Below are 21,693 nucleotides of genomic sequence, written 5' to 3'. Positions count from 1 at the left end.
GTTGATGCTGATAGTGGTTGGTTTATATGGTGTCGAGTGTTTGATAAATGAATAATATTATCAATTTTTAAATTTTAATAGTCAATTCCAAAATCAACAATAAGAGGAAAGCACCAATTATTACTAGTAGTTACTTCTGAGTCTGAGAGGCTCATTTGTTGAAAAGATTTGAGTGGTAATTAAGTTGGTGTAATATGTGACATAATTCACCATGAGAGAGAAAAATTAAAAAGTTGGTGTCATGTCTTCAACAAAGATTTTGAAACTTAAAAGGCCAAGACGAGAAAAGAAAATAAAAATAAGGGAAAAAATTAAAAAAGAAAGTGGATGATTACCTCTTATCTTATGTTAATATATATTGCATGCTATGCTAGAGTGGTTATGGTAGTTTATGAAATAATATTTTTTATTATTTAATAATATTTTTAATTTAAAAACTAAAAAAGATATTATTAAAATATAAAAAATATCATTTTAATTTTAATAATATTTATATAGTCACTGTAATTTCTATAAACATAAGCACCATATATACTCTATATATTATTAGCACATAATATATTATGACGGTTTTAAATCTGGGTCCTTGGTTAAATTTCTAGTTAAAAAACTTCAACTGAAAAGATAAACTTAAATATGTAGGAGAGAGATTAGTTATGAATATGGATGGACCATCATGATGTTTTACTAGCTTTGAATGGAGGAAAATATTTCTTTTTTAATTATATATATATATATATATATATATATATATATATATATATATATATATATATATATATATATATATATATATATATAGCATATTATTCTCACTTTGAATGATTATATTATTATATATATATATATATAACACGGGGAATTCTTCGGAAATGAAAACAAAAAACTATATAGCTATGATGTGCGAAAAAATATTAATAACTTAAGCATATCTGAAAAATGTAACGTCTACGATAGGTACATTAGATAGACTTTTTTTTTTTTTGTGCAGTACATTAGACAGTCTAATGATGAGTTATGGTTGACGTATAATACAACAATAATCTGTTAATTAATTAACGTTAGGTGGTAGTATTAACTTGAATAATTCTTCACCTTCTAAAGATTAAAGAGAAAGAAAGTTCATGGGTTACCGACTAAAACCTTGAATTAATTTTTTTATTATATTTATTTTTTTTATAAACATTATAGGTACTTATGGATGGGTAATCAAAGATTAATATCAAACAATTCATTCAATAATCAAGTAAATCAGCAGAATTCACTCCAAAATCATCAGATTATATAATGAGAAGTTATTACTACACTTGAAAACGTAAAACAAAGAAAACAATATAATATTCTCTCTTCAATGTCAACGGCTAGAGCATTGATACGTGCAACGACTAACTTAATCAAAAAGAAAATTATGTTAACATTAAAAAAAATTTCAAGTTATATATATATATATATACGAAGATTTTAATTAAAGGAAAAGGCAATTATTCGAGCATAATCTGATCACATACATACAATTCTTATTTATTGGTGTTTGAGTGTATTTATTTATTTATTTATTTATTTATTTATTTATTTATTTAAGTTTACTTTGAGACATTTAAATGATAAAGAGAATAACTAATGCACATAAAAATTATTTAATCTTTTGTTTGAATATTTGATTTTAAAAGTGTACTGAATTTAAAATGCACTTAGTTTTTTTAACTAAGTTGAATTAGCACCTAAGTAAATTACTAAATTTAAAATAACTTGGGTTGTTGATGATTTTTGTCAAAGATAATTAAAATTTATTTATTTTTTCTGTTTAGTATTTTTTTATTGATGCTCCACTTTATTGTGTTGAGTTTTTTGTTTAAAAAAAAAACTTAGATGATTTATAAGAGTGTAAATCTCTTGTAATTAATAATTGTAATTTATTTTAATTATAGTAAAAATTCTATCATTATTACAATAGAGACTAGACCCAAATCACATTATACTTTATGGCCGAACTAAAATATATCGTGATGTATATGCTACTTTTTTATCTTTAAATTCTACAACTATTATTTTCATTTTATTTGATTACTACGGAATGAGATAAAAATATAATAATTTTTAAATTTCAGTGTACAATATAATATATTTTATTAAATATTAAAAATAATTTTTTATTTCAACTCGCGTTCTCAACTTACTCGAAAATCTTCGCACATAAATAAACTCCATTTGTAAAAATATATCAAAGTTATCTATAAAATTATTAACTACCTTATATATGTAACCTGATTTCAAGGGCAAATGGTTCTTCAAGTCTTGACATGAGTACAAACAGTTGAGATTTGAGAAAGACTAGAAAAATCGAGTTATGGATAATATAGAAGGGCCAAATAAGACTAATATAATCAGATGGTCATCAAAAGAACATAATACATAGCATTTTTTTAATAGAGTGGACGATAACCTTCATTATTAATTAATCTATGCAATAATACTGTTGATGATAATACATATACTGCACTTATCACGCCCCACACAATATTTAAAAGGAGTGGATTACATACAAAGAGAGCAAAAGCGTGTGGTGATGGCACCTTTGAATAAGTCTAATTAAGTGTGTCTTATTTTCAGACTATAGATTATCATTTTATTATATGAAATTAACTTAAAAATTTAAATTGATAAAAAATTATATATTTTTAAATGCGCTTATTCATACAAAATTCTTTCTGAAATTTGTGTGAATTATTGTATGATTTTATTTTTAAATTTACCTTATAAATTTTAAAAAAATTTTATTATAAAAACTATGTTGTGATCATATCATAAAATTATTTTTTCTAAATCTAAATTAATAAAAAAATACATAAATTATATCTCTAATATATAAAAATATCGGAACCAATTAAAAGATGTCAGGAAAATTAAACAGACATAGTCCACAATAATAATGCATCTAATAAGACTAATATTTAATTTCAAGTTTATGAAAATTGTTTGATTTTTTAGCTCAGTTCCAAGTTCCATATTTTTAATTAGTGCTCGTCCTTTTATGCGAAGTAGAAGAAGAAGAAAATTATATATAGACATACATTAATAATATAATAAGCTTACACCAAAAATGGTAAGGCGTGATTCTTGTAGAGATTTGATTTTTTTCCGGAATCAATTTATTTTAGTTCCTTTTATTTAAATCGAAATTCCATGTTACATTTAACAATTCTTTGACACAAGCACAACTACTTCATTTGAGAAATATTATTATTTTCAATTTCGGAACGTAGAAGCATTCATCGTTCAAAGAATCTAACCAAATTCGATTCACTCAAAATATACGAATTCATGGACTCCAACTAATTAATGTGCTTTGTATATGTGAAGCCATACAGGGAATCTTCAATAAAGAACTATCGGTTTCACACATGAATAATACATGATCGTATAACTTAAATTTCTAGTTTTAGAAAAAAAAAATTCAATAATTAAATGAAGTTTAATTTGTCATCCAAAGGAAATAATGGAGCCGTTGTTACAACTCTTTAAAATAATGGCCCTTTCTATCATATGACAATTACATTACAATTATTTTTCTCCGTACACAAGAAGTCGCCAAAAAAATAGAAATTCGTGAAGAAAGGAAGTTATTGCTAAGTTAGAAATTATTGGCAATTTGGCATATAATATACGCATTAACAATTTCACGAAATGTCAATATATATTATGAGTACTTCATTTTTTAATGTTAAACAAAAGATTAAGCCTAATCATCAGCTAGGAAACTTTTATTCTAAGAGATAAGAATTTTTTATAGAAACAATAATTTTTCTGTGTATTTTTTATATGGGAGATGCTATCATAAAGACGTGTAAAATATCTTTTTGTAAAGATATTTACGTGTTATATTATTATTGAATGTATTAATAAATTAGTTATTTTTAAATTTTTTAATAAATTAGAATAAAACCGATTTTTTTATAACAATAACAATAAATTCAATTTTTTAGGAATCTAATTATATTTTTAAATTTTTAGAAATTTAAATGTCCGTAAAACAAAAAATCTGGGATATATTTATCTTTTTATCAAAAAATTTAAAAATATTTTATTTAAATTATATAATTCGATCGGATTAAATTGGGTCTAATAATTATAACGCAGACAATTAGATTTATTATTATTACTATAATAAACCAATTTTATTTTGATTTATTAAAAAATAAATTATTAATTAATTTAATAAAAATATTCAATAATAACATTACACATATAAACATCTTTAAAAAAAATATATTTTTAATATTTTTATTAAAGTAGTCTTTTTTCTATTAATTTAATATTTCTAAATAAATAATTTTATGACCTAGTATAATTGTGTCCTTTTTTTTGTATTATACTCGTACTTCAAAATTCAAATCCAAAACAAAGTATAGTCTATAGCGTAATAATTATTATTGGTTGAAGCTTTGAAGGAACCACCGATAGAACGTTGCCTGAAAGAGGTGGCATTTGTGCACAGTGGAAAAGCAGATAAGGTGGTTCTCCAAATATAGGTAGAGAAAAGCGTGGTAGGTGAGCATGATTTTTAAATTGAGCTTCTTACAATTGTCACTAGACAATGATATATACATGAGTTTAATAATGATGTTCAAGCGACGTTTTCAAAATTCAAACTATATCATCCATTTAAATTTATGATTTCGAATTCTTTTTAAGTTTTGGAAATGAAAAATAATTAGTTTTACTAACATTATAATAAACAATTAAATACTTATAAACCAGCCTACAAGTAATAATAGTATATGAATTGAAGAAGGTAGTGATGGATAACTCCAAAGTCCAAACACTCCGCAATGGTGGTACCACCAACCATTTGGACGGTTCATTAGAAAAGGTCAAATCAGATGGACAAGAATCAAGAAACAGTAGTTGCTAAGCTTTCTATAGCTTAAGCTTATACTTTAGCATATTTAATTGTATTTTAATATAAATAAAAGATATTTTTAATATTATACAAAAAATATTAAAAAATTATCAAATTTTATTATTTTTAGTCACTAATTAATTATTAATATTTAAAAATATGTAATAAAATATATTGTTGAATTATTTAACTAAAAAATTAGACAAAAAAATGAAAAAAATGAATTAATTATTAAATTATGATTAAAATTAATAAATTATGATCCCCTGATATTTTTTAAAATATATTATAATACATTAGCATATTGGTATCGTATAATGGTATACTATGTACGTATAAGTGCGTCCGTGGTTCGAAGCATAATAATAAAATTAAAGAAAATATTTGATAAGCAAAAGAATTTAGCATTTCAGTTAATTTAAATAAATGATATTTAAGATTGAACAATTTCAATCAAATATAATTTATAGCGGTGAATATAAATTTTTATATGTGCCTGTTTTAAAGATATAATTTTATTCGCTAATGAGTTATAGTTCAAATCGCATAATTTTTTTATATTCATATAAAAAATTGCGGGATTCGAGTCTCCCTATTTAATAAAGATTAGTGCTACGATTAGTGCTACTCTTACACAATCAATATTAATTAAAATCATTTAATGTAATTAATTATAAAGGGTTCAATATCTTTTAATTTATTGCACAATTTTTTCTACTATTTTTATTTTTAATCCAACTTTACGTGCACGCAATTATTTATTTTGTAAAAACTTAAATTATATATTTTTTTTCTATGTTTCTTTGATGATCAATCTAACAATCTTTATTATTGTTGTTGTTGTGTAAATTAGTATACAAAATTCAACCACTATAACATCTAAAAATAACTAATTTAACATTCAAATTTTTAAATTTGGAATTATATTTCATTACTAATATTTTATGATATTTGAATTTACCGTTAACATAGAGCCTTGGTTAGATGGTGCCCATTATTGTTTCATATTTTTATATTTTTTATATTTTTTTATTCCTTATTTTATCTAAAATCTCTTTTAAGTATCAATCATTTTATCATTTTCTTTCATATTTTATTTTTATTTTCTACTTTATAACAATCAATATATAAAAGTATGTTACGTTGTATAATAATATTTATAAAAATATTTTTAAATTAACATCCATAATTTTACATATATAGCATTTATAATTTTACATTCATAATATCTATAATTTTATACACATAACATTCATAATTTTAGACATCTAATATTTATATATAAGTAAAAAAAATTTTAAGATTAATATTATCCAGTTCTACACTATATATACCTCTTATTATATATTTCAATTTATTTCCTATATGTGCTAACAGTTCATGATTTTAAATTAATTTAAAATTTTATTTGATATTTATATGTATGCTTATTTATTAATTTTAATATGATGAATTAATAATTTTATTTAAAAATTTATTTTATAATTTTTTCTCATATTTTATTTTTTATTTTTATTTTTATTTTATAATAATCTCTATTAAAAAATATGAGTTGTATAATAAAAATTATTAAAATATTTTTAATTTAATATCTATAATTTTAAATATATAGTATTTAAAATTTTAAATATATAACATTTATAATCAATAAATTGAAACAGATTTTTTATTATATTACAAATTAATAATTTTTTAATATATAAATTGAGACTAACCAAATTTAAAATGTTTGATTTTTTTATAAAATGTGCAGAATTTTGTAGGGTTAAGTGGTTAACAATATATATATAAGGATTTGAAATTTATTTTTAAAAAATTGTATAATTTTTAACATTTTAGATCTGAGGTGTACGTTCTCATCTATTAATTGCGTGGTCTCATCTATATATTAAGAGAAATATTATTTATATATTAAAATTAGTCACTAAAATCTATCATTAATATATTTGTGTATAAATATATGTGTGATTTAATTTATTTTTTATGTATATTTATTAATATGTATTTTATATTAGTAACTGATTTTGATAACAAATTTTGAAGTACAAGTAGTATAACCCATATATTATTCGCTAGGTAGTACTACCGATTAAATTAATAATAAAAAGCTGATAGCGATAGAATCCTACCACGGCACAAAATTTCTCATCTATATATGTTGCTTAGGAGGAGTAAGTTTCATGGTAAGAATATAACACTTAGATTCATTATATCATTAGATTCCCTCATCTTCAGCATTGTATGGCTTCTTCATCATGGGTTTGGTTTCTGGTGGTTCTTGCCGTACACGTGGTTGCCGGGGCAACACCATTATCTTCCTCAAATCGGTGCTACAGAGCAATATACAGCTTCGGAGATTCTCTCGCCGACACCGGAAACTCCAACTATGATACTAATCATACACTCTCTTCATCACAAACTTTGGCATTACACGTTCCTTATGGAGAAACCTTTTTCCATCACCCTACTGGAAGATGGTCTGATGGCCGCCTTATCATCGATTTCATCGGTAACTAATCCAGACTTTTATTTTAGTTTGTTTGATTTTTGTATGTATTTTTTTCTTTAATTTATTTTATGCTATTTTTTTCTGTTCATACAAAATCGTACTCCTAATTTTTGGGATACAGAATTTTATACTATAAAAAAGTATAAACAATGAAAATACTAAATAATATAAAGAATTGATATATCGGATATTCAATTTATTAAATATGTGGATGGTTATCTTAATATTAAAATTTAGGTAAGTAATTTAAAGTGCACCGTGTTTTTACTTTATAGAATTAATTTTAAAATTTATTGTTCACAAATTATATTCACAAAAATCATTGTCTACCTAACAAAAGTCCTTATGCTATATTATGAAATTACTTATCCTAAAAATTTAATATATTGGGTTTGGCAGCTGAGAAGATGGGGTTCCCACTGCTGAAGCCGTATCTGGGAATAAAGAGCGGGACGATAAAAGATTGGAAGCCAACGGAGGGGGTGAATTTTGCGGTTGCAGGAGCCACTGCTTTAGATTCAAGCTTCTACTTAGAGAAGGGGATCTCTAATGTTGTTACAAACTACTCTTTGAGAGTGCAGTTACATTGGTTCACAGAGGAGTTGCTCCCTTCTATCTGTCATTCTCCTTCAGGTAACTTTCTAGTTATATCCATCATTTTGTTTTGTTTCCAATTTTTGTAAGTGTGTTTACTGTTTAGATTTCACTTTCAACTTTCAAGTGTTCTAACTACATAAAGTTCTTTTCCCCCAAAATAGAAAAAGTAGGAGGTGAAATAATCTTTAAATGTTTTAATAAAATAATTTTCGAAATAACTTTTAGCTTTATCATCAGTTGATAGAATTATTGAAGTTATCCATTATTTGTATGCTTTTAGTTTCTATTTATTAACTTTTAAGATTCAAATAAAAATAATAAATTTATAATACTTTTTTTATAGAGTCTACAAGGATATGCCGATTAAAAGAAGAGTTCAGTCGAAAAATACTCTCACCAAAGACAATTAATAAATCATAATAAAAGTACTAAATTATTCTCGAAGCATCTAAAAATTTCTCTTATTTCATCTTTTATTTCTATAAACAAAATTACTTATTCTTGATGTTAACTATATCTAATTGATGTGGTATAAAATATTTAAGTTCTAATAAAAAAATAAATTTTTAGGAGGGGTGAAGCACACACCTTAAAACTAAACCAATACAAAATACAAACACACACATTTATAAGGCGAGTAATTAAATTAAACTATGGTCTAATTTTGCAGAGTGTAAAGAAGTACTTGGGAGCTCGTTATTTCTTGTGGGTGAGATTGGTGGCAATGACTTCAACCATCATCTATTTTTACGCAAGAGTATTGAAGAACTCAGGACATACGTACCCAATGTGATTAATGAAATCTCTTTGGCTATCAGGGTAAGAATTTTAAAAATATATAAAAATATAACGACAATGTTAAAAGAATAAAAAAAAGGGCAGAATTTATTTTATTTAATATTTATTAATTATTATAATAATTAATAAATATTAAATAAAATAAATTTTAGTTAATTTTAATTTATTATTTTTTGTTATTAAATATTTTCAAAAACATAAATATATATTAGAATAAGAGAAATGTTAGGAGGTCAGCAAGTTTTGTGATTTGTAGTTATCAATTAGTCATCATTGGTTATTTTAATGGTGTGAGATTTCATCCAAAAGTGAGAGATCACTCACTTTATTTTTGCTGGTTAAATACTGGCCAAATTTCAATAAAACTGCTGGCCTCAATTGTCTGTGCTTCTCCTATAATGGCATATATTTTTATCGAAAATAAATCATTTCCAATTTTTTTAACACTTGAAGAAATGAAGTGTGATCTCTCACCATTAACTTTATAAATGAGACAAAAAATAAATATAAAAAAAATAATAAAAAATGAGAGATCACAATTTTTTTTTACTAGAGAATATCCACTCTTCTTCTTATCTAACAGTTTATTTGAATTATTTATTTAACTTTTCATCAATTAATATGGCATAAGTGCTGACATGTATGGTATGACGTTATATCAACCAATCACATACATCTTTGTTTTATTTGAATTCTAACGAATTATATCGTTCATAGTTAATTATTGCAATGAAATATATAATATAGCAAGAAGTAAAATTCCCTGGAAAGTGTGAAATCGTTGGCTGTTATTGTTTTATATATGGTAGTACTGATTTATTTTCAACATTTGAATGTGAAGATATTTGTGCTCAGTGAATCAAAATATTTGATAACAAAAAATATTAATTAAAAATAATTTTTTATTTTTTATTTTATTTAATATACTCTATAATAAATAAATAAATAATAAATAAAATAAGAAAAAGTATAGGAAGAAAATGAAAAAATTAAACAATGTAAACAATGGATATACTGAATATTTAATTTAATAGGTATGCAGATGATTATATTGATCATTTTTAATTAGATGATTATTCCTTTTGATTTGATTTACTCATTAATAGTTAACAATGGTTGGATGTTCAATTTACTAGGTATATGGATAATTATCCTAATATTAGGGTTTAGGAAGTAAGTTGGGGGTAGAGTATTTTTTTTTAGAGAAAGTCTAGGGGCCAGCAGATTTTGTAGTTTTTAGCCATCAATTAACCATCAATAATGTTTTTAATAGTGTGAGATTGCATCTAATGGTGTAGAATAATTCAATTTCCTTTTGATGGTTAAGTGCTGGCCAGAATTTAATAAAATTACTAGCCCCTAGCATTCTTTTTTTTTTTTATTGGGTTAATTTTAGAGTCTATTGTTCATATTGTTTACAAAAGTAATTGTCTATCTAGCAAAACCGATAAAATAAATATAAATTATTTAGACTGATTGTTTTTTATCATCCATCAGTATTATGGTTAGTGAATTTCATATTCTCCCCCTTATGAGTTATGACTCATTTGTCTTAAGGTTGTCATTTTTGTTGTAGTGTCTGTCTATTTGAGGCTGTCTCTTGATGCTCTGAGCAATTCTTTTTTATTAGTTTAATTTCTATTTCAATTGTAACTTACTACGTCCCTGAATCTTTGGTGAATTATATATTTATTTAATTTTGTGTTTGGTTGGCAGAAACTGATTGATTTGGGAGCTCAAACTCTCCTAGTTCCTGGAAACTTCCCTCTTGGATGCAATTATGTCTATTTGTCAATGTTCAAGACTGAAGATAGTGAAGCATATGATAAAATTGGTTGTCTCAAGTGGTTAAACAAGTTTGCAGAATACTTTAACAAGCAACTTTATGGTGAAATAAATCGACTCCAAGTGCTTCATCCCAATGTCAATATCATCTATGCAGATTATTATCATGCTGCCTTGCAAATATATCAATCCCCCACACATTTTGGTAAATAAATAATATAACTCCGCATTATCCTTTTTGCTTATATCACACATATGCAAAGTTAATTTCATTAGGAGGATTTTGAGTGTAGTTATATATCAATTCATGGTTTTGCAGGATTCAAAGAATCATTACTTAGTGCTTGTTGTCCACCTGCTGGGATTCCAAACAAAATCAAGGGACCAATTGATTGTGGCAAACCAGGAGTTACTGTTGTTTGTGATGATCCATCCCAATTTATTTCTTGGGATGGTTTACACCTCACTGAGGCAGCATATAAATTGATTGCAAAAGGTTTATTAAATGGACCATATACTAATCCTAGTATTGGTAGCTCATGTGATTCAGAAATATAACTATATATATATATCAAATCTATTTGTTTTTAAAGTGTTAGAAGTATATATAGTAGCTCAGACAACTTGTTTTTGAGAGTTTGAAAGGCTTCCATATATATGTTGAGATCATCAACCAATGTACCACATTTAGTAGCATCCTTAAAGACGCAATTAGATAATTAGAAATTGTTCTTGTAAATTCTAATTTAATTATTCGCTTATTGAATTATGCTTGTATATATTATTTGTATGTTATGTGATTCTTTTTAAATTATAATTTTAAAAAATATGTAAATAATAAATAGTACCAAAGATATATTGTTTATATCATATATAGGACGTTTATTTAGATATATGATATCAAAATTAAAATAGACTAAAAAAAGATTTGGTTATCAATTCCTCGTCTCCACCAATTAATACTACAACAAATCCTTAAGATAGCGACGGTTATTTTGCGGCGGTTTTGTAAATGTGCCACGAAAAGACAAATTACGGCACATATAGCGGCGGTTAAAGGTTGGGGTTGCAATCAGGACGACATTTAGCGACGATTTTGCTAAAACCGCCGTTATATTGCTGTAAGGTTAACATTTCGCGGCGGTTTTCTTCAAACCGTCGCTATATTGCCGGTCAGGTTTGTATTTCGTGGCTTCTTTTCGAAAACCGTCGCGATATGTCCGCCGGTGACTTCTTGTTAGGCATTTTGCGGTGTTTACTTTTAAACCGCCGCAAAATGCGTATTACCACATATTGCAATGTTTTCTTTAGTAATAATCATTTAGGTATAATCTAGTTAAGTAAATACTACTATCTTAAACTATATATGTTTAAATCATTGTTACTTAAACTTGTAACACTTTTTCTACATTCGTTTTACATAAATAAAAATTTCACAAGTTAAATAAGCTATATATGTTAACTCATGTGAACAAATTTACTAATAAGATTTTTTTGTTTACTTTATTGGCATTTAAATTTGCATTCAAATATGGATGTAAAAGAAGAAAATAAAATCATATTCTGGACTAGTTAAAAATCAAACATTTTTTAAAAATAATAATTATATATATCTTCTATAAAATATTAAAAATAATAATTAAAAATATTTTCTACAAGTCATTAAAAATTCAAAACGTTATAATTTTACAAAAATAATTTTAAATTATCATTTTTTTTATTTTAATGATTTGTTGGGCATTTATTAAAATAAAAAATTTAAATTTTTTTTAAATAACAATCTTAGCTTGTATTCTTAGATATAAGAATTCATAATAACTAAATTTAAAATAAAATAATGTTTTATCAAAATTAAATACTAAATAGAATAAAAATATTTTTATATGAAAACCAATCAATTATCTACATATTATTATGGTTAATAGATTCAATAATGCTAACTGACCAACAAAATATAATATTTTTGACAAATATTTTACTAATTTTAAATATTAAAGACTAAATTCTAAATCTTAATAAATATTTTTAGAAAATATTTTATTTTTAATAATTTATAAAAAATATTTATAATTATTGTTTTTTTTATTTATGATTGAATATACTCTTTATTGAATTTATTATGAATATTATTAGATGTACTCTTTATTGTACTCTTTATATATGCTTGGATCATATATAAATAGACGTAAATTAATTCGATCTACTATGGTCCAAAATTAATTCGAAGCAGACTCATTCGAATTACTAGGGACGACCTAGCGTGCATAATTCGAATCACCCTGGTTCGAACTACCATAAGACTACATGCAAGCATAATTCAAATTGGACAAATTCCAATTACAAGCATTACTACTAATTTGAATAGGACTAATTCAAAGTAGTGTTTGTTTGTCTAATTCAAATGAGACTGATTCGAATTACATAAGAATATGCTTTTGGGAGATCCTGGTAATGTTTTTCAATTTGGTAGAATTGTGTAATTTAGTCCTCCATTTGATTTAATTGTGAATTTTACCCAATATATAAGGTGCCTATAATAACAATGATCAGATATATAAAGTATACAACAAAAATCTGTGTGGCAATTAAATGTGTTCATATGATATATATAATTATTAGCGCTATATATATCGAAGAGACATTTGGCTTGGTGGTAACATGACATTGTTAAAGTTTTTCTTTCCTCCAGGTTCCAAGTTCGAGCCCTACGATTGAGTCAGTTGCAACCGCCGCAAAATTGATAGATGTTTAGCGGCGGTTAATCAACCTCGCGGCGGTTCAAAACCGCCGCTAAAAGAAAAGGGGGGGGGGGGACATTTAAAGAGACAACACGGGCATGCATTAAATTGATGCGTATGTGAATTTAAAATTAATGAATAGTATATATATAAAGATGGTCAGAAAAAAATAATATAAAAACTTTAGTTAAAATGTGATTGATGGAATGAAAAAAAAATTGATAGAGACGATATCATATATGTTCATATGTTAATATCTATTAGTAGGCCAAACCAAAAATTGTTGAGATTGGACGAGACTTCTTTATTGTCCGCGTGAAGCACGAGGCAATAATTAGTAGGGCTTGTGTATGTAAAACTTTAGAATAAAATATAGGAAATATTCATTTTTAATCTTTAATATCAATAGTGGATAACAGAATAATCATCACTATTGAGTAGTGTGAGTGTGACGCTTCCCACGTTTCACAATCTGCACGCATAAAGCAATTGAGATCAAAGTGGCAGAAAACCAAAATCAGTGAAGCTTCAGAAATGACAACACTGCCACAGCTTAACCTTCTTACTTTGCTATCATCAGCAGTTACCCCAAACAGTTGAATTAGAAGAAGTCAATCAAAGTTTGTGGTCAAGAATTAGCTAGGTGATTGCTATTTACACTATGTTAAGTTTGTTACAGAGTTTGCTTCCAGTGTAATTAGTTATGACAAGTTGTACAGTTTGCTATATCTATCAGGTAGTTAATTAGCATTGTAATAATTGAGACTCATCATTATTACAAGTTTCATTACTCATTTTTCTCTTGGTGAAAATTCAGATGAAGTCGATTTTACGTGAAGTTGATATCTAAGAGTTGTTAATCAGTTAAATTATCTAATGTTTCTTAAATATCAACTTCACGTAAAATCAACTGCACCTGAATTTTCACCTTTCCTCTCACTTTTCTCTGGTTCAACGTGCTCTTCGCCACGTGGTTATATTTGTAAAATTTCACTATAAAGATCGAAAGTGATGGGTAACTACCTTTTATGAATAAAAGAATTGTGAGCATGGAACATCTGGTGAGGTAGGTGACGACTGATGACGATGCGTGATAATAGCAAAAAATATTGCTTGCTTTAATTTGTTAAACGAGAATTATAATAGTAGAAATGGCAGATTAATTGTGTGAATTGTAGTTAACAGAAGAATAAGCCTATATTCGTTCGAGAAATTTAAATCCTCTAAAGTTTAAATTTCATTTTAGAAAGTAAAGTATAATTTTTTGTCCTTGAATAATTTTTTTTTTATATTTATTCTTGGTCTTACCTATAAAATTAATAGTAAAAGATCACACTTTATTTCTTAAAATAAAATTTAAAATTTAGAAGATCCAAATCCTCGTTCGAGACTAGAACGCCTTTATAAGCATCATCGATAAATGGTTGCAACTTGCAACGGAGATAGCGCCGGTTTCTGAGTTGTTGGAGATTCCGGATAAATCATAAATGTCAACGATTCATTTAATAACAATACATGGCCGACAATCCTCTTCTATTTACTTCATAGGAAATATTTAATTATTTTTAGATGTTAGCTTTTATTAGGTAATTTATTTTTTTTTTCAAAAATCACTGGTGTGTGAAAAATTTTAGAATTTATAAATGAAAAATATCTTGATCAATATTTTATTTTTATATTATTGATGTTTAGAGAATTAATAAAAAATAATAAATTTTATTATTCATATAATATTATTTTGTATATATTTTACTTATAAAAATATTTTATATCAATGAAAATCATCATAATATGATATGATGTATTTAAAATATGTATAAATAAGAGTTGACTAAAGACTCAAATTGGTCTAAAAAAAATTAGAATGAACACTTTACTCTCAACAATTTTTTTATTTTTTGGATAGATTAATATCACTCATTCAGTTAAATTTTTAATGTCGAATAAATAATTTGTTTAACAAATTTTATTATAAAATAATTAATTTTAAAAAATATTATTATAAGATAAATTAATTTCATTTAAAATAATGAAAAGACCAATGTTTCATTATAGTAGTTGTAGAGAATTTTTAGAAAACAAAAATTTGTTAAAAATTAAGATGTTTGATCTAATTTGTTTTTATAAATGTGCGTGTTTACTCATAAGTAGAATTTAATTTTGATAAAAACTAGGATAAATTATTTTCATTATAGATTTTCGTAATACAATAAATGTATTGATATAATATATATTCTACAATAATAACTATAAAGTGATAGGTGTAGCATTAAAGTTATATATAACACAAACATTTAATTTGGTCCCATATATATAACTGAATACTTTTACATATTTGTCTAAGATTAACTTAAGGTATTAATAAAAAATGAGAAAAAAAAACTTTACAAACTTTAATACACATAATTTGATTTTATTTTTATCACCATTTATAACTGCTAAAAATATGTAAATCATTATTAAAGTCAATAAGTTATTTATAAAAAAAATTATTAACGAAAATTCATTTTATTGACAACTACGGTTCAGGTGAAAATGATTCCTAAAAAAGAACGTGTATATGTTAGGTGGTGTGTCAATTTTATGGTAAATAATTAATATGTATGTAGAGTGCAATACTATACTATCAATAAATATTATTATTCTTTATTAGTATTTGATTAATAATAATTTATATTTATATTTATAAAAATTTTATATATAATAAATATATAATTTACATATACAAATTAATAAAATTTATTTATTAAAAATAATTTAATATTTATACTAATTAAATAATAACAAAAATACTAAAAATGTCAATGAGTTATAATTTAAATAACATATTTTTCTATACTCAATTCAAAAGTTGCGGGTTCTAGTCTTCTATTTTTATTAAAAATGAGTGTCTTAATTGCTATGGTGATTGTGGTCGTAAAGGATTATAAAAGAGCAAAAGAGGAGGCACTGAATTTTCAACAGCCAGAGAATTGGAGGTGTGAGAGGGACAGCACATGGCTTCTTCATGGCTCAAGTTTTTGACAGCACCGCTTCAGCTTCTTATCGCCCTCCTCCACGTGGCTGCTTCTTCCTCCATTTCCAGCCGCTGCTTCACAACCATATACAGCTTCGGAGATTCCATTGCCGACACCGGAAACTTATACTTTGACATTAACACCGATCATCACATACCACCGTCGCAATCTCTCGTATTAAACCTTCCTTATGGTGAAACCTACTTCCATCACCCAACTGGAAGATGGTCTAATGGCCGCCTTATCATCGATTTCTTTGGTAACATCTCGCTCGATCTTCTTTTTAATTATACTCTTTTGTGTTTTGTAATCATCAATTATCTATCAATAATATTTTTAATAGTGTGAGATTACATCTAATAATAAAAAATTACTCAATTTTTTTTATAATTAAATGTTAACCGCAAGACACAAAAATTACTAGTCCAACTTTCTTATATATGTATGTGTATATAGCTGAGCACATGGGAATTCCGCTGCTGAAACCTTACTTGGGAATCAAGAATGGCAAGATAAGAGATTGGAAGCCCATGGAGGAGGGAGTCAACTTTGCAGTTGGAGGTGCCACTGCTTTAGATCCCAGCTTCTTCGTGGATAAGGGTATAAATGATATTGCCACCAACTATTCTCTCGGAGTGCAGCTAGATTGGTTCCTACACTTGCTTCCTTCCATTTGTAATTCTTCTTCAGGTAATCATTTTTCCTTTTTCTCTCCCACTCTTCCTTCACATTAGGAATATTGAAATATTATCATTTTGGTTTAATATTTTGTTAATAATAATTTATATTTATATTTATTCAAATTTATACACATAAATCAATATAATTTATACTCATATTTTTTAAAATTTATACTTATAAATTAATAAAATTTATTTATTAAAAATAATTTAATATTTATAATAATGAAATAATAACTAAAATTACTGAACTACTACAGTCTTCTTTACAAAATAATAACGCCATTAGTAGTTGCTATTAAACCACTAAAGTTTAGTTTGGATAAACAGTTTAATTAAACTCTTTTTGAAAAGTAATTTAAATAATAAATGACTATATTAAAAATAGTTTATAAATAAGTTATTTTGTATTTGGGTTTTTAGTTTTAAAAGTATTTATTTAAAAAAATATGATAAAAAATTTTTTATTATGGGAGAAGTCATTTTTTAACTTTTTTATAAGTTTTTAAATAATTTATTAAAAAATTACAATTTAATTTTAAAAATTATACCAGACATTAATATTATTATTCTTCATAAGTCAAAAACTCAAAGATATTATTTTTAAAACTTCTCAAATAGACCCTAATGATATCAAGAAAGAAAATATTTTATAAGCGAATTCGTTTTGGATTCAATAATTGTTTTATGGCAAAGAAAATTATATTTTACCTAAAAAGTAAAAATTATCTTCAACAATAACATGATGAAAATTAAAGAAAAGCACATAAATAAATAAAACAAAACATCAACAATTTTTTTGGGGAGAAGGCCACGACATAAAAAAGTAATTATTTACTTTCTACGAAAAGAGTTTCTTTTTTTTTTTTGGGAATGTTGACAAGTCAAATTAAACAAACGAACCCACTACTAAACTTTTCATTATTCATTATGGTTGGACCTGAAGAATTAATTTATTTTCGTTTTTAGATGGGTGGTGTAAGATTTTCTTTTTTATTATTTATGATTGTGTGTTTTTTTTTAATTCAATAAATACTTAATTGTTTTATGCATGCTATTATCAATATATATTTTCACGTTAAAGTTTAATATATTAGAGTTAATAAAAAATGACATTTAAATACATGGTTATTATTTCTACAAATAATAGATTTGGTTTGATATTACATCTTTGATCACATATATATTTTTTCAAAAATATTTTTGTTAATTTTAATATTTTTAATATAAAAATGACTTAACTATAAAATTAAAAATAATTTAAAATTTTAATTAAAAAATATAAATACCTAATTAAATTTTTGATAAGACTACATAAACTAACCAACTAATTAAACCTAATAATAACAAAAGAAAACTAATAAGTCGATGCAATATGAACAGCAGAATAGCTTAACTGTTTTTGGCAGTACTTAAAATAATATAAGTAAGGAGCAAATATGATCTTATTTTGCAGGCTGTAAAGAAATTCTTGGAAAGTCTTTGTTTTTTGTTGGGGAGATTGGTGGCAACGATCTCAACCATCCTCTCTTTCAGTATACGAGTGTAGATGAAATAATGAGGACGTATGTGCCAAATGTGATAAATGAAATCTCTTCAACTATCAATGTATGTAATATTTTATTATTGAAATACAAATATAAATACATGCTACTATAATACATAATCGTCTCATTATTTTATATAATCGCTTTCAGAAATTAATTGATGTGGGGGCTCAAACTCTATTGGTTCCCGGAAACTTTCCTCTTGGATGCTCTTTCTTCTATTTGAATATATACCATACTACTGACATGGGAGAGTATGATCATGCTGGTTGTCTCAAATGGTTAAATAAGGTTGCTAAAGATTACAACAAGAAGCTTTATGCTGAACTCAATCGACTTCAAGTGCTTCATCCCCATACAAACATCATTTATGCAGATTATTATCATGCTGCCTACTCATTATATCAATCTCCAAGCCTATTTGGTGCATAACTCATCTCTTATCTTTCTTTTGCTTATTGTATTGCTTATTTTGTTTAAAAGTTTAACCAGAGAGTATTTTTTCCAGTAATTTTTTTGAAATTATTTTTTATCTTAAATTTCTAATTCTAAATTTTAAATTTTAAATTCTAAATCTTAACCTTAATAAACTTGGATTGGTGAAAATTATCTCATTTATTCTTTTAAACAATTGTCGAAAATTCGAATAATACTTTAAAATTAGTTATTAACCTATTAAATTAGTGATATCATAAAAAAAATCCTAAAGTATATATGTACTAGTATTTTTATCCGTAAAAATATTATAGGAATATAAATCTTTTAAAATTACGTCAGTTTTGTCCTGACATTATAGATTATGACATAAAAGATTTATAGAACCAAACTATTTTTATAAAAAGGTTGTAGGAGACAAAATTTCCATCGATTAAGAAGACCAGAATCTCCATAAATAAAAAAATCAAAATAATAAGATTTTTAGTTATTATTTTTATGTGAAAGAGTTTAATTTTTTACTAATAATTAATTTTAATATTTGTTATCTAAAATTTGAAAAAAATTAGCATGTATAGTTTTACATTTGATTAGGTGTTAAATCTGTTGTACAAATAAAAATAATTAATTTTTATACTTTTGCTATTTAAAATTAATTTTTTTCTATATGTATATGAAAATATAATCAGATATTAGCATAAAAAATTATATTGATAGTTATAAAATTAATTCAAAATTAATTTTTTTAACAATATAGTTGAATCTTGATTCTAATTTTTAAATATAACATTAGTATTCTCTTCAAATTATATGTAATAAATATTTGAAAGAAAAAATAAAAAAATATAGATTAGAAAGATAAGCGGTGAATACTTAAAATTAAATAAAAAACCAAAAAATATGTATATAATAATAATAACAATATTTTTATTTGAATTATATTATTTTATTAATTTTATTTTTTGTAGAACAAAAGATAAAGAAAAATAAAAAATGAGAAAAATAGAGAAAAAGATAAAGAATAAGAGAGGAAATTTGTTAATTTTAGAAGAAAAAAATTTATTTTAATTGTAATAAAAATATTTAGTGAGATATATTGATTTGTTAAATTATTAATATAAAATATAAATTATAAATTATATATAGAGTGAGAAGGGTAGATAGAAATAGAAAAAAGGAGAGAAGTAGATAAGCAAATGTAAGAAGGGAATTTATTAATTTTGAAGAGAAATATTTTCTCTCAATTTTAATAAAAAAGTGTCGTGTGCCAGATTTTATTTATTAAATTAGTTAATAATATATAATAAAATATATAATATAACTATTTTTTAATTTTAATTTAATTTTAATGTAATTAAAAAATATCATGTTTCATATTTTGATTTCTAAATTTGTAATTAGTTATTAATAATGATATATAAAAGAGATAGAGTGAACAAAAAAATAAAAAAGATAAAAAAAGGAAGAGAATTCTTTAATTTAAAAAAAATTAACTTTACTTATAATAAAAAAATAATACGTGACTTAACCTTTTTTGCGATCTCCTTGAGATTATTCACGGTCAACACATGCATGTGTTTCATCATGTGGTGGTTATTTAATTTTGGCTTCCAATATATTGTACTATCCCATGTTTTGTTTATTATTTCCTATATAATATTAGATTTACAATACAATGGAGGCTCTCGTGGTTAATTAATTATCAATAATTGTACTGTTGTTTCTTCGTGCTAACGCAGGATTCACAAATTCAACTCATGATGCTTGTTGTGTTCCCGAAAATGTGAATAATAATTACGATTCATCGGTGCGTTGTGGAGATCCAGAGGTGATTGCTTGTGATGATCCATCCAAATATATTTCATGGGATGGTATACACTTAACTGAAGCAGCATATAAATGGATTGCCAAAGCTCTATTGAAAGGTTTATACACTAAGCCTAAAATTAGTATCTCATCGTCATGTGATTCAATGATATGATGTAGGTTCGGGATACTCCCTTGTTCCACAGTCCGGGGCTATTTAAACTAACCAATTCAGAATTCTCCGATGTACTAGTATTAGCAATAGCAAGTGCATCTTTGATGCAGTCATCAATTCTCCCGAGAGGCTACAATTGCCGCGAGCAAACATATTAATGACGAGGAAGGCATTTTTGTTTTTGCTATGCTACAAATACTTTACTTGTTCTGCTATTCTGCACAAGCCTGGCTGAGGAAGAATTACGAAGGGTAAAAATATGCGGATTAAAAGCTAAAGCTTAGGACATACTTTTTTTATTTAGAAATATCCACCATTTACGAAAATTTTGTTTCTTTTTTAAGAAAACAGTCCCCCAATCGAATTGTTTGGGATTCACAAGTGAATCAATTTAAAAGAGACCTAAAGTTAGGGATTTCTCAATAGGTAATGTTGCTCCAACACCCAACCAAAGGGCTACTGCAGTACCAATCAAAAAGATGGTTGTTGATACTGGACGACGAAATGGGTTTTGGAATTTATTAACATTCTCCAAAAAGGGTACTGTTAATAATCCCGCGGGTACCGAAACCATTAAAAGAACGCCCAATAACTTATTGGGCACTGTACGAAGTATTTGAAATACAGGAAAGAAATACCATTCCGGCAATATTTCCAAAGGAGTTGCAAATGGATCCGCGGGTTCCCCAATCATTGATGGTTCTAA

General features: G+C 25.3%; 2 protein-coding genes across 2 annotated transcripts; both read left to right on the top strand.

Moving 5' to 3' along the window:
- Positions 1-7,080: 7,080 nt before the first annotated feature.
- On the top strand, positions 7,081-11,355 carry LOC130955858 (GDSL esterase/lipase At1g28590-like). Its single transcript, XM_057882842.1, has 5 exons — positions 7,081-7,409; positions 7,809-8,042; positions 8,677-8,825; positions 10,521-10,794; positions 10,909-11,355. Exons 1-5 carry the CDS (start codon positions 7,142-7,144, stop codon positions 11,145-11,147), a joined length of 1,164 nt encoding a protein of 387 aa, XP_057738825.1. The 5' UTR covers positions 7,081-7,141; the 3' UTR covers positions 11,148-11,355.
- Positions 11,356-16,277: 4,922 nt separating this feature from the next.
- On the top strand, positions 16,278-21,410 carry LOC130957929 (GDSL esterase/lipase At1g28610-like). The gene is made up of 5 exons (XM_057884787.1): positions 16,278-16,603; positions 16,801-17,034; positions 18,481-18,632; positions 18,722-18,995; positions 20,746-21,410. Exons 1-5 carry the CDS (start codon positions 16,324-16,326, stop codon positions 20,985-20,987), a joined length of 1,182 nt encoding a protein of 393 aa, XP_057740770.1. The 5' UTR covers positions 16,278-16,323; the 3' UTR covers positions 20,988-21,410.
- Positions 21,411-21,693: the final 283 nt, after the last annotated feature.

Source organism: Arachis stenosperma, chromosome 10 (assembly GCF_014773155.1).
Source record: "Arachis stenosperma cultivar V10309 chromosome 10, arast.V10309.gnm1.PFL2, whole genome shotgun sequence".
Classification (NCBI taxonomy): Eukaryota; Viridiplantae; Streptophyta; class Magnoliopsida; order Fabales; family Fabaceae; genus Arachis; species Arachis stenosperma.
The sequence above is the reverse complement of the archived record's forward strand: the minus strand, read 5'-3'. Positions and strand labels throughout refer to the sequence as shown.

What these genes read in the sequence shown, in the direction of transcription:
- LOC130955858 (XM_057882842.1), top strand. Translation starts at nt 7,142, where the DNA reads ATGGCTTCTTCATCATGGGTTTGGTTTCTGGTGGTTCTTGCCGTACAC. An exon ending in TATCTGTCATTCTCCTTCAG is followed by an intron (nt 8,043 to 8,676) that starts GTAACTTTCTAG and finishes CTAATTTTGCAG; the next exon opens with AGTGTAAAGAAGTACTTGGG. An exon ending in AAATCTCTTTGGCTATCAGG is followed by an intron (nt 8,826 to 10,520) that starts GTAAGAATTTTA and finishes TTTGGTTGGCAG; the next exon opens with AAACTGATTGATTTGGGAGC.
- LOC130957929 (XM_057884787.1), top strand. Translation starts at nt 16,324, where the DNA reads ATGGCTTCTTCATGGCTCAAGTTTTTGACAGCACCGCTTCAGCTTCTT. An exon ending in AAATCTCTTCAACTATCAAT is followed by an intron (nt 18,633 to 18,721) that starts GTATGTAATATT and finishes AATCGCTTTCAG; the next exon opens with AAATTAATTGATGTGGGGGC. An exon ending in TCAATCTCCAAGCCTATTTG is followed by an intron (nt 18,996 to 20,745) that starts GTGCATAACTCA and finishes GTGCTAACGCAG; the next exon opens with GATTCACAAATTCAACTCAT.